At 35.8% G+C, this 13,207-nt stretch overlaps 1 protein-coding gene across 3 annotated transcripts in view; it reads right to left on the bottom strand.

Moving 5' to 3' along the window:
- The window catches only part of Nedd4 (E3 ubiquitin-protein ligase Nedd4), a 33,860-nt gene that overhangs the window by 14,385 nt on the left and 6,268 nt on the right, over window positions 1–13,207 (bottom strand). The window contains exons 4-9 of one of the 3 annotated variants that reach the window (XM_073086932.1): window positions 13,099–13,137; window positions 12,545–12,714; window positions 10,851–10,986; window positions 7,621–7,736; window positions 6,080–6,203; window positions 1,926–2,543 (exon numbers count right to left, since the gene is read on the bottom strand). In XM_073086932.1, the coding sequence (XP_072943033.1) occupies window positions 1,926–2,543; window positions 6,080–6,203; window positions 7,621–7,736; window positions 10,851–10,986; window positions 12,545–12,714; window positions 13,099–13,137 (1,203 nt within the window). The remainder of the gene's footprint in view (window positions 1–1,925; window positions 2,544–6,079; window positions 6,204–7,620; window positions 7,737–10,850; window positions 10,987–12,544; window positions 12,715–13,098; window positions 13,138–13,207) is intronic. The other 2 variants (XM_073086933.1, XM_073086934.1) reach the window with 2 other exon arrangements.

Raw genomic sequence — 13,207 nt, 5'->3', positions numbered from 1 at the left:
TGACCCAGAGAGGACTAAGTATTCCTGCCTGAGGTCGGCAACAAGTGCACCGTTACCTCTGAGGACTAAGCTGGAACGCCCCAGAAAAGTATGTCTCCCTTACCACACCCTGCAAACCAAAATACAGCAGAGTTTAACACTGCTGTTGTGAGGTAGAAATAGGTGTGGGTGTAACTTTTCAAATATTTTCAACAAAATTTGGATTTTCTATCAGATTAAGTCTATGCGTACATTATCTACAACAATTTTGAAACAAACGAATACAAAACAACCTAATTAGAAATATTTTCAAAACTGTTCCACAACGTACACATAGTTTAAGGAACACGTTGGTACTAGCGCCATCTGTGAATTCTATAGTGTTAGTTGAAAGCATTTAGCACGTTTTAAGGACGTCACAATTGCTTTTTGACCCTGTGCCCTTATCGTAGATACAGAAATTTTGAAAAAATCATATAAATTACATTTTTTATTTTACATTACTGGTTAAATTTGTATTGATGTTTTAATACTATTGAATTAATTGAATAATTGGTGATTCTCGCAATGGAATAAAAATGTTTTTTTTTTCATATATTGATATATGAAAGGAAACAAAAAAGGTTTAAAAATAAAACCAAATTATGTTCAATAAAAAGGGTTTAAAAATAAATCCTTTTTTATTGAACTTGGCACAAAATAACACTTAAAGAAAAAAAACAGTTACATTTTCATTGATATATCTTGTACCAAACAAAAACGCGAATAAAACAGTAAAGTCTGCAAATTTAAATATTCCTTTCTAAATAAACTTATAACACAAATTTCTGTATCTACGATTCGTATAAATTCGCCCAAAGCTCATCCATAGCAGTGCCAAGCGAGCTTGCAAGGGCAACGTATAAATAAATTATACACACGTGTCATTAATGTATAACTTGTAACGAACACACGTATTCAACTCAATTCTCATTCTCCATACGCTACAGAGATTCTCCTTAGAACTAGCAAAATCACAAACAAAACATATTTTGTATCAAAAAACCAATGAATTCTATGAATCGAGGTAAATAACCGTGCCAGTTGCATATACAATTTTATTATATGTATTAATGATAACTAACTTATAAAAATTTACATAAAATATGGTTTTATAAATATGGTTATAATAAAATTATTTCATGAAGTGTACAATTGATATCATAAAAGTGATTTTCAAGCGTCCAAACAATTTAACATTTGACATACTCAAAGATATTCTTTAAAATAAACCAATATTGGTCCAAATCATTTGACAAACCATCCGTTATGATATCAACAGTAAACAAACCCCTGATGTTAACGAGAGTGCCATTAGCGAATATAATCGAAAGTGGTCAAATCAACCCAAAAAACGTTTGGACAAAACCCACAGAACGCCGAGACATACACGCAAATTACTGAAACGCCACGATCCGGTAACCAGTCGGGTTCTTACAATGATATTTGACGTAAAAAGACGTAGAAAGGTTTTACGCGTTAAGTGACAATACAAAACTATGCTAATTAATTTAAATATAACGTAAAAGGAACAGTAGCGGCTGGTGTTATCACTATGTGTGATATAGACGTGGCTACAGATAAACCACACACTGAGAAAATAGTCAAAATTATCACTGTCGAGACTACTGTTAAGGAGTACTTTAATGAAACAAAAAGTCATCGTGAATTACATTTTATATACTCACACTGTATTGTAATTTTAATCAATTACAACATTCATAGAAAGTATTATTAAAGACGATAGGAAAAAGAGATATGGCAGAGATTAAAATAAACTCGCTATAAATCGCTACAAATTAGTATATAAAGTTTATTGAAGGAAATTTATTATACATATCATCACTATAAAGGTTGTTACATCGAAGCCGATCTACGTCTTTCCACCCATACCACTGGCGTCTTACCTCTGAGGTGTCGGAGGCGGCGGTGCGGCGGCGGCGCGCGGCGGGCGAGCGGCGCCGCGGGCTGGCGCCCCCCGTCGGCGTGCTAAAGTGGTTCTCGTCGAACGTCAACGATTCCGTCGAATCCAATTCGGAGACCAACGACACTCTGTCCCTGTCGTTCTCGTCTCCGTTCTCCACGTGAGCACTGGCTGTCGCCTCGCTCGTTTCGATAACATTGGTCTCATTATTCTCGTTTCTGTTAGTCTCGGCTTCCTCCACGCCGTTGGACGCTTCACTTGTCTTCCCGTTAACTTCAACGGATGCTTGACGTGCTTCCGTATTCGTCGTGGTACTCGTTTCGTCACCGTCCACGTTATCCCTAATAGTAGCAGTCTGTTCGTTGCTTGTCGCTTGAGCATTCTCCTCGGTCGTACTATCTTCTGTTTGCGCTTCGTTGGCGCCCACCACGTCAGTATCTTCACCGTTCCGATTATCTCTTACATTAGTATCACAGTCATTGTTTAAATTAGTTTCAGTTTCGTTCCCGTGGTTATCCGCCAGCACCGGGGACCGTTCTGGCGGTGTTGTGAAAGGCGTGGCATCGGAAGAACTTTCATCTCTCCTATCGCTCATATCCTCCTGTTAGACATTCACATTTAAAACTAAATTTTGCCCGTGACCACATCTTCGCAAACAAAACTTAGTATTTGTGTCGCCCTGATCTGAATAATCTAATTTATGGACAACACATAGTCAAAAAGTATATAAATGTATTATTGGCAAAGTAGATTCTAATAATACATTTTGTTTTTGATTAAGATTTGGGATTTGGTTCGTGTCATCTGCTGAGATTTAGAAATTATTACAATAATTAATACTCCAATAGTGCTACTAACTGCATTAATTACGAACGATTTATTTTAAAATGAAATAATCCCTAAATTACCAATCTACCATAGAAGTATCAGTATCAACTGAAAAGTAAAAAACGTTACTAAATTAGGTAATAATGACAGAATCAATAATAATATTAGTGCCGAAATGTTTTAGTGTGATGCGGATGTTAACATTTAAACTGTGTGCTTAGGACATATCTTTTATAAAACTTTTATAGCATTATATGGTTAAATTTAACAAATAAAAAAGAAATAACAATATAGTTTGTGTGATTATATGAATATTCACAGAAACTTGAAATTATCAAAAGCGTTCCACTTGGTCCTCAAAGATACTAAAATGGATAAAAATATCTACCGGAAAAGGCAGAATAACATCTGCTCGTTATTAAGTACCAATCTGTAACCTAAAACTGACAAGATTCTTGGGCTGGAACGCGCTAGGCGAAAAATCGTCAATATTGAACCAAAGAAACATCTTGACCTCGCTATAGTATGAGCTCTCATATTATCGAGAGGTCAAGGAAAATGGTTGTAGCATTCGTAACATGGGAAAAGTAAAGCTAAGTATAATGAACGAGGGGGAAAAGTGGTGCAGACATTTTTTTACACATTTTTGTAGACACTTGACGTGTGGACATGTTTAGGGTTCCGTTACCAAAGGGTAAAAACGGAACCCCATTACAAGACTCCACAGTCTGTCCGTCTGTCACAGGGCTGTATCTCCTGAACCCGTAACCATTCTTAACGTTTTTCGCTTTATCTGTTGTAACGTAATATGTAAAGAGTTCAAATTTTCACAATTCATATACTTCAATAGTTGCTATAATAACAAATACTTCAAATAAAAAAGTGATACGGACCCCTCCAAGTACGAGTCCAACTTGCACTTGGCCAATTATTTTAAAATCATAAGCACACAGTTGTTTAACAAATTCATGATATTAAGAACGCGTGGTGAATTATCTTCCCGTGTCCTGCGAAAGCCCATGCTGCATAACATTAACCTTATGGCTATTAAAACGAAGGTTATTAAAATATATGACATACATATTACCATAAATAATTATGAGGCAATGAGACTATACGATTATCACCATTTTAATTTGGATAATGTAATAGGTGCTGATTTCGTATTTAAATAAGTCTGTGAATTCTGATTTCCGCCGCACAATCCTACATACTATTACTTATAACAATGCCCAATCATTAAAAAGAAAATCAAAATAAAATTATCTGTATCGATTTGTTCATATAAAGGTTTGCACGGATTATTTTTCAAGATATTTTTAATTTCAAGTATTGAACTTAAAAAATAACGTACAAGCAGATAAACCTTAACGATGTCTGGGGAAATCTCGTCATAAACATATATAGTCCAATATCATAATCAATCTGCTATATATAATACCATAAGAGAGCTACACTAGTTAATTTACCATAAGGCTTGGATATGGAGTGAAGATCGACGGTGTAGAACCATCGATCTTCACTCGATAAATCGTCAATGAATTTACCACATAAGACCTAATATTTTTATTTACACTAATCAATTTTTGACCTGTCTACATCTAAATCGATAATCAACTCGAGTAAAAGTGTCCTAATACATATTTTACGTATATATAATAAAATAATATTATATGCCACAACATACATACGGTACATGCATACGTCAACTAAATCTGCAATTCAAAATTTGAGAAACCAACATGCATTAATTATAATATAAACAATCCTAATACAACTTCATTATATCGTAATCAAAAATATAAAAATAAATATTATTCATTAAATTATTTATATGAAAGATATTATAATCATGTCTGAAGTAATAATCTAGCTAATTAAAAAGAGGCACATAGAACCTGGCTAACGAAAATCTCAAAAAATCTGATTGGATTAGTTGACAGAATAGTTTCTCCCGTTAGTATTGAAAATATAAAAGTAATACATAGACATGCGTTAGTGTGCGTGCACGTCGTCGACCTCAAATTAGTTTTTTCCGAGATCACTTAATAATGAACCGTCCTTCTGAACTAAATTGGAACAGCTTATATGCCAGTACATGCTAATATTCACCCTTCTGAGCCAACAAAAATATATTTACGAGATCAATATCCAGATGGTGGTAATCCATTTTATTTTGATATTTTATAATTTAACTAAATTATCACACCCCGTGTACCTTTACATGCAGCTACAATCAAAGGTACCCATAATTATATATTTTAATAACATGAAATATCTATCAAATATTGAATGAGTTAGTTTTGCAATCGGCACACTTATATTCCTTAAAATATATACATATAAATTATGTAAACACAATTTCATAATAATATAATATATAAAAAGTTCATTATGAGCTCTGTAATCGGTACATGCATCTAAAAACATTAAACCACAAAGTTAAATCACGTAAAGCTTTCTACATACAACAACTTTCAAGTTTAATATCAAAGTTTTAGAGATTAAATTACCGTGGACCGTTAAAACCTAACTCGTAAATTAATTATTTTAAAAACAAAAAAAATACGAATATTATCAAAAAATAAAATTAAAACTTCAGGTTTTAGTAGAGAGATACAATATTGATCGCAGCGAAATAAAATAAAAAAAATATAAACGTAATAACTACAAATTCTAACTAAATATTTCAGCTCATGGTCATAATATACAAATCGCAGCCAAATTAAAATATCAGCTGGTCGATGGTTCTATGTGCGCTGAGGCGATATGATAGAATTAGGGTTACCAAATATATGGTATTTAAGCATTAAGTATAAACTATTAAACTATTAACAAACTAAGGAAAATACTAAATAGTTACTTAACATTTCTTGTTCGATATATTTTCTTTTTTAATAGGGAGAATACTAAATTATAGTTATAATACTTTTACTATAAACAAAAAAATGCAAAAAAAATTAAGAACATACTTTTCTTAAAAACATTGAGTCTTATTTGAGTTAAAAATTCAAATTTTTCGGGCATCAAGCAAAATTTTTGTAGCTTATTTTAAAATATATTCCAAAAACATCAAAAAAATTGGATACTAACACATTTCTGTCATCATTTTTTATTTTTTTAGTGTACTGAAATATAAAGAAAATTGGAAACCCCAGTAAGAATGAAAGTTTCCTGGGTGCATATTTATGTCAATCATGATAAAAATTGACACCAGTTATAATGAACCATAATAATTTTAGTGCATATGCATGTCGCATGTAGGGGTGACGGTGGGGGGGTGCAACGTGCGGGGGGTGGGGGTGTCACCTGGTGGTTGGAGGCGGAGGGGCTGGCGGCGTGGCCGTCGTCCGCGGAGATGTGGAAGCGGCGCTGGAACTCCGTCACCGCGGTCTCCATGCGCTCCGCCTGCGACTCCGTGCTCGTGTTTCGCCTGGAAACGCCCACAACGATTACCCATCATTACACAGTAACATACACCTTTGCCAGTGCCTTTACATTTCTGTAAGATTCATAAAGAATAAATAAATAAGTAAATAACATTCAAAAATTCAAATCCTACGATTTCTAAAGGCACTCAATAATCAGAAACGTTTTCCTACAATATTACAGTTCAAATTCGAGCATTGTATCAGTGAGTGAGAATGTAACATTACAATTTGTAATGCAAAAATAATTTGTATTACAGATAACGTCCTAGGACACTGCTACCATCTTATTGGATAGAATACCCTAGCTGTATTCTGTGATATATATTACGTATGAATGTACTGGTCAATGTGTGCGTGGCTGTATCCACCGAAGGTATTACGAAATAAATCAGTGCGTTGGTAACCGCCTGTCGTTTCACTCGCGTACACCCAGTCTACATATCTAACAATATCCAAGGTAAGAGAGAACGCTTTATCATCTTCATCAACTCATCTCTGTTTCACTGATTCTCTGTTTCAGTTGTGTGTTTTCTTGTTTGAAGGTGGTAGAACCTTTTGTGGTTCGACTCCAGCGGCATCACCGCCACACCTATTTCTACCTAATAACAGCAGTGTTAGGCGCTGCTGCGTTCCGGTTTGAAGGGTGTGGTATGGGAAACAGACTTTTCCGAGGCGTTCCAGCTTAGTCCTCAGGGGTAGCGGCGCATCCGTGGCCGACGTCAGGCAGGAATATCTAATCCGATCTGGGGTTGATTACAGATGTCCATGGGCGGCAGTAGCCACTTACCATCAGGTGGACTGCATGCTCGTCTGCTACTCTTATATTATAAAAAAAAAACTTAGCACAGACCCCGTGTGCTTTAGAGTGCTTTTGCGTGTGCTTTTGTAACAGCCCTTTAGAGGAGACATTTTTAAACTACGTTAAACTGTTAACACTTTTATTAGGTAATCCTCACTCGTGTCAGTTTCACGATATTGTGTCTCTTGATAAAAAAAATAAGTCATAATAAATTTCTAATACATACAACTTCCAAAAATGAGAGGTTGCCTGAAATTTTAATGCCGAATTGTGAGACTGTGCTTCGATCAATGCAACAGCAGTGATAGCCTAGTGGTTAAGAAACGCGGCCTCTCGATCGAGGGGTCCAAAATTCAAATCCCAGGCACGCACCTCTGAGTTTCAAATTTATGTGCGTATTCGATATTAATTATCACTTGCTTAAACGGTGAAGGCAAACATCGTGAGGATACCTGCATACCTGAAAGATTTAAAAAAAAATCTCAAAGGTATGTGATGTCTACCAATACGCACTTGTCCAGCGCGGTGGACTATGGCCTAATCCTTCTCATTCTGAGGGGAGACCCGTGCCCAGTAGGACAGAGTTGATGATGGTGCTTCGATCAATTATAAATACATACATGAGCGTGGGCCTCTCCCATTGCGTGGAGCGGGCGATGTGGTTGACGTAGTACGTGCGGCCGTTGGCGTCCTGGCGCTCCTCCCAGCCCGGCGGCAGCGCCTCCCCGCCCACCACCTGGAACAAACATACAACAAATATATGATAAAGTACATATTTAATGCCAACTTGAGGCAACAAGTCCCTTGATATGAGTCCCATGATGATAGTCAGATATATTACTGCCTAAAACGCGATCCAGCGTTGAGTTGTGAATTGACAAACTATGATTGTCAATAAAAAATAAGGTAATATAAAAGTAGCAAACCAGCATGTTGTCCATCTGATGGTAAGTAGCTACTGCCGTCCATGGACATCTGCAATCAACCTTCTAATAAGACCAAATTCCCATCCGACCGACCTCAGATGTGCCGCTTCACCTGAGGACTAAGTTGGAATGCCTCTGAAAAGAATGTCTCCCTTACCACACCCTTCAAAACATCACACAGCATTTCTGTCTATTAACAGCGCTTTAAACTGCTGCTAATAGACGGAAATAGGTGTTGCGGTGATGCCGCCTGAGTTCAACCATAGAGGATTGTAGCACCTTATATAGATATTTAATATCGTAATTTTTTAATAGACAACTTGAGTCAAGAAATCCTTTGATGTTATACCAGTGTCGCCCATAAAGATCCGTAGCCAGCTACAAATGGAGTTTACAACATTAGTCACAATATAATACTGCTTATAAACGCTGGATTGAATAGTAACAGACGAGCATGCAGTCCACCTGATGGTAGGTGGCCACTGCCGCCCATGGACATCTGCAATCAACCCCAGGTAAGATGAGATTACTAGCTGAGGCCGGCCACAGATGCGCCGCTACCCCTGAGGACTAAGCTGGAATGCCTCGGAAAGTATGTCTCTCTTACCACACCCATCAAACCAAAACACAACAGCGCTTAACACTGCTGTTATTAAGCAAAGAATAAGTGTGGCAGTGGTGCCGCCGGAGCTGAAACACAGAGGGTTCTAGCACCTTTGAAATTTAATGTTAAGTCACTGTTGCTCATTAAGATCCACAAACAACTCCAAATGGAATCTATCTTATCATCACAGATATATTATTGCTTATAAAGGCTTGATTGAAGCAAATCAATTTATATGTAAGACCAACACCATCCAGATGAGAACAAGAGTAATATTTTATCAAAACTATGATGTAGAAGTTCCCTTCGAATCTTGAATAAATTAAATAATTTACAATTTGATGAAATTGATGATGATAATGACCTAACTGGTTTCCCTGGCATACATGAGTCCTATCCCTGACATAAGGAATCCTCATTTGAAGGTGTATAATACTCATTTCTATTCATTTATTATTACCCTAATTAAAAAGCAGTGTATTATGAAATACATAATAGTTAACATAACATATGAAAAGTAATTTTCATGCGATAATATGTAAATAAAATCATGTATATATATATATTTTGTAAACAGTTATCCATAATTCAATAACTGTTCGTTATTATCAATTACTAATCAATATAACTCGACAATAAAAAAAATTAAAATGCTTCATCTCGTCGAAACACCATGACAACGTTACCGGCAGCGTAGCCAAGATTCATATGGAAGTCGCCAGCTCCTATGAATCATATCGCTACGTTCTTGGCGACGACGCCATGGTATTCCAAAGAAATATAAAAGTGTAAGCAAAAAATAAAAATGAAAACCTACGCAATGCGGCCAGGCCTCGACCTCGACCAGCTCCCAGTCGTCGTGACCCACGAACGACGGGACCGTGCTCGACACCTAGCCAACACAAACTGACCTGTATGCCATTGTTATTATATATTTTTGTGTATCTATCCGTAGATAAAAAAAATTGGCTACTAATTAGAGCAGTTGTTAAGGCAGAAATATACTTTCATAATGGATTCATCATAATGTGATTCTACCCTTATTTTTCTTTATACGCAAAAAACAACATCTAGTGTTAAACCAGGTTAGTCATTTTATATCCCATCATATACTTCTATGGGACCTATTAGATGATTTAATAGAGAAATACTTAATTTCATGAAGATCATTTATAATGAAATAATATGAAATTGAAAATATATAATATTACTAATTTTCCTTTTTTTGCTTGATGAGTTGGCATTGCAAATTTTATGAATGACATTGAATATTAATTTTGCACAGTACGTATTATTTTTTGATGAAGTAGCAAACGAGCTGGAAGTCCGCTTGGTATTAAGTGACCACTGCCGCCCACATACATTCAAATTCAAATATATTTATTTGCAAAAACATGGGTAAGACATAAAATAACAGTAAAGGTATATAGTTTCGCCAAGTTACATGTGTGACCAACTGCATACAAAACAGACGCCAGCCATAGATGCGTTGCTACCTTGACGACTAAGTTAGAACGTCTCATAAATATCTATAGAAATAGGTGTGGTGGTGGCGGTGGTACCTCCGGAGTCCTACCATCGAACACAGCAGCCCTCAACACTGCTATTATTAGGCAAAAATAGGTGTGAAAATGGTGCCTAGAGATTCCTACCACCTATATAATACTTGTGGATAGGTATTTACCTGTATTTACCTATATTGATACAAATAAATGATTTGATTTGTATACTAACTACTTCTGCCTCATAAGTTCTGGTTTTAAGGGTGTGGTAAGAGATGGTAAGAAAGACATAGTTTTCTACGGCGTTCCAGCTTAGTCCTCAGGGGTAGCGACGAATCTGTGGTCGACCTCAGGTAGGAATATCTAATCCTATCTGGGGTTGATTACAGATGTCCATGGGCGGCAGTAGCCACTTACCATCAGGTGGACAACATGCTTGTCTGCTACTCCTATACATAGATTAGTAAAGGTTACTCACTCTTAACAAGAAAATGTAACCAGTTTTGACAATTGAAATTGTCATCCATTTTCGTGTTTGAAAAATATTGAAAAAAAAATGTAGTTTTTAGATCATTTACGAATGACACAATATTTCTCCGCACTTTTTCTTGGATTTCGTGTGATTTCGTGTTTTTGCAACACTTAACTGCGCATGTCGGCATTGTTCCGCGTAAATTACACCACGACAACCATTAAATGGCTAACAGAATTGTCAGCCGTTCAAGCCATTTAATGGCTTCCTTCAATTGCAAGGCGGTGAGATAACTATACTTATCTATGTTCCTATATAATAAAAAAAAACACTTTTGTGTACTGACCGGTGGTACAGTGCCGACCTGCGGCGCGGGCTCCACCAGCTCCCAGTCGTCGGGAGTGGGCGTGGCCGTAGACTCGCCCACTCGCCCCACTAGCGCGTGATACACCTCGATGTGCCCGCGGACACGGGAACGCGCGCTGGAATAACAAAAACATTATAAAAAATATATGTATAGTTGTTTTAAACGGGCGTTGAAATGTAGGATGGACTTCTTAATGAAAACGTATTTATTTGTAATTAAATAATGTGATACGGGAACGTGTGTTGAAATATACAAAAGATGGATTTTTTATTAAAACAATACAGTCGTTATGTTATGGACGCATACGTACGTTATGGACGTACAACGTATGGGTCGGGTACAACTCTTAAACACACAGTAAAGGTACAAAACAGCTAATGTACACTGAGTGACCGATTATTATAAACCCTAGTTATTAACAAGTGATGACATACTCGTATGATCACATAACGTGACAAATCTTTAATTAAAAAAAAAATTCAAGAATGATTTACTAAGAATTTCATAACTGGGGCAAAAACGATGGTTTCTACTGTGATATTTATAGCGACCTTCTAGGAGTCTGAATTTCAAAATGTAACCTGACACTCTAACTACAAGTTCTGATTATTTTTTCAAACAAATTCTACGAATCCGCATTCATTCAATGCGGGATATATGGACACTTCGAATCTGAAAACCCAACCTTTGCCCAATTGCTACACAAATCACTTATTGATAATGTAATGACTTTTGCAAACGACATTAATGAACATTTCCATTTGATTTAATAGTCATCATAAATGTCAATTTACTGTGTAAATGAAAAAAAAACACCAATTATGGTCAACCTGTAGTAATTTATTTTTAAGAATCATATCTAATGTTCTGGTCGAGCGAATCACTGACATGCTAATACTAAAAATTAGAGCCAATCCGTTTCTTATCTTAAAAGATATTTCTACAATGCGATCAGCTAAATCATCCATACTATACATATTTACGATATGAATATACACAACACGCCAACCATGCGCCTTACCTGTTTTGAAAAACAAAATTAAATATACATAAAAAATATATAATATTAAAATTCAAAATTTATATTTTCGAAATACAAAAATAGCAATGCCTACTTTTAAAAAACATCAAGCCATCAAATACTTTAAAATAAAAGTGCAAAAGTGACAATATCTCAAATCAAAGTTTGAACAAATATATTTTAAACTTTACAATCCTTTGCCTTATTTTTTAATTTTATATTTGAAACAGTAATGTTACTTTTACTGCATTTTACTTTTTATTTCCAAATATTAATGAAAAAATATTATGCAAAAGTTTATAAAATCAAAGGCCCGTAATTAATTAAAGATAACAATTATTAACAACTTCCATAATAAACACCCACTCTTAGATATAAATAAAATTGTAATCCGTTAATTATTCCAAAAAATACCCAATAATAAAAAATACACTTGTATTATATATACTGTCATTTATCATCCACAAAAAAAAAGAAAAAAAATCACGCGTCCCATAAAAATCATTCCCCACGGCAACCTTCCAAAAAAAGCGACACCTAGCGTTAAAAAAACGAAAAACAATACCAGAGTGCGTTGCGTTGCAGTACAGCTGCCAGCAAAGAGAAACGGAAAATCGAAAAAAGAACCACCGCATGCAGCACAACTACTTACACAGACCTTCGGGGGCGCAATGGGTACTTAGTGTTGGCGGGGCGGGCGCTCGCCGCCGTCTCCGAGGGCGCGGTGGCCAGGGGGATCTCCACCATGCCCAGGAAGTCGTCCCGGGTGAGGCGGTTCTCATCGAACACCTGGATTAGGAGCTTCTGCTCTTGGGGCTTCACCTGGGGATCACCATATTTAACTGATTGTATTGCAATTTTTTAGGTAAGTGAAGAGTAAGAGTGCTTGCAGTACGCCTGATGGCAAGTGGTATCTATCAGCTATGAATCTCTGTAATCAACTCTAAGTTGATTTTAATAAATATATTTTTATTTTTCTGCATAATTACATAGTTTATCCTTATTAGGTATGATATAAAGTTCTTCCATTTAGAATAAATTTCAGACACCTATAAGATGGTGTAGCCCCTAACCAAAGTAAGGCTTCAATTCATATTAATGATTCTTAAATTCCTAGCGCATCTTATATTGGTTGGCCTTTATTTTGAAAATGTGTTTATATTATTATGTTATTATTACAATACAATATAATAAAATGGTACTCACCCTAAATACAAACTCCTGATTCCATACCGGATTCAATGTCTGAAAACAATTAATATATGATAACACTATATCAACATTATCGTAAATTCCTAATAATAATCTACTAAAT

The sequence above is a fragment of the Epargyreus clarus genome, unplaced genomic scaffold, assembly GCF_041222505.1.
Source record: "Epargyreus clarus isolate Ecla_fem2 unplaced genomic scaffold, WU_Ecla_fem_2.2 ptg000024l, whole genome shotgun sequence".
Taxonomy (NCBI): Eukaryota; Metazoa; Arthropoda; class Insecta; order Lepidoptera; family Hesperiidae; genus Epargyreus; species Epargyreus clarus.
This window is presented reverse-complemented; position numbering and strand designations above follow the sequence as displayed.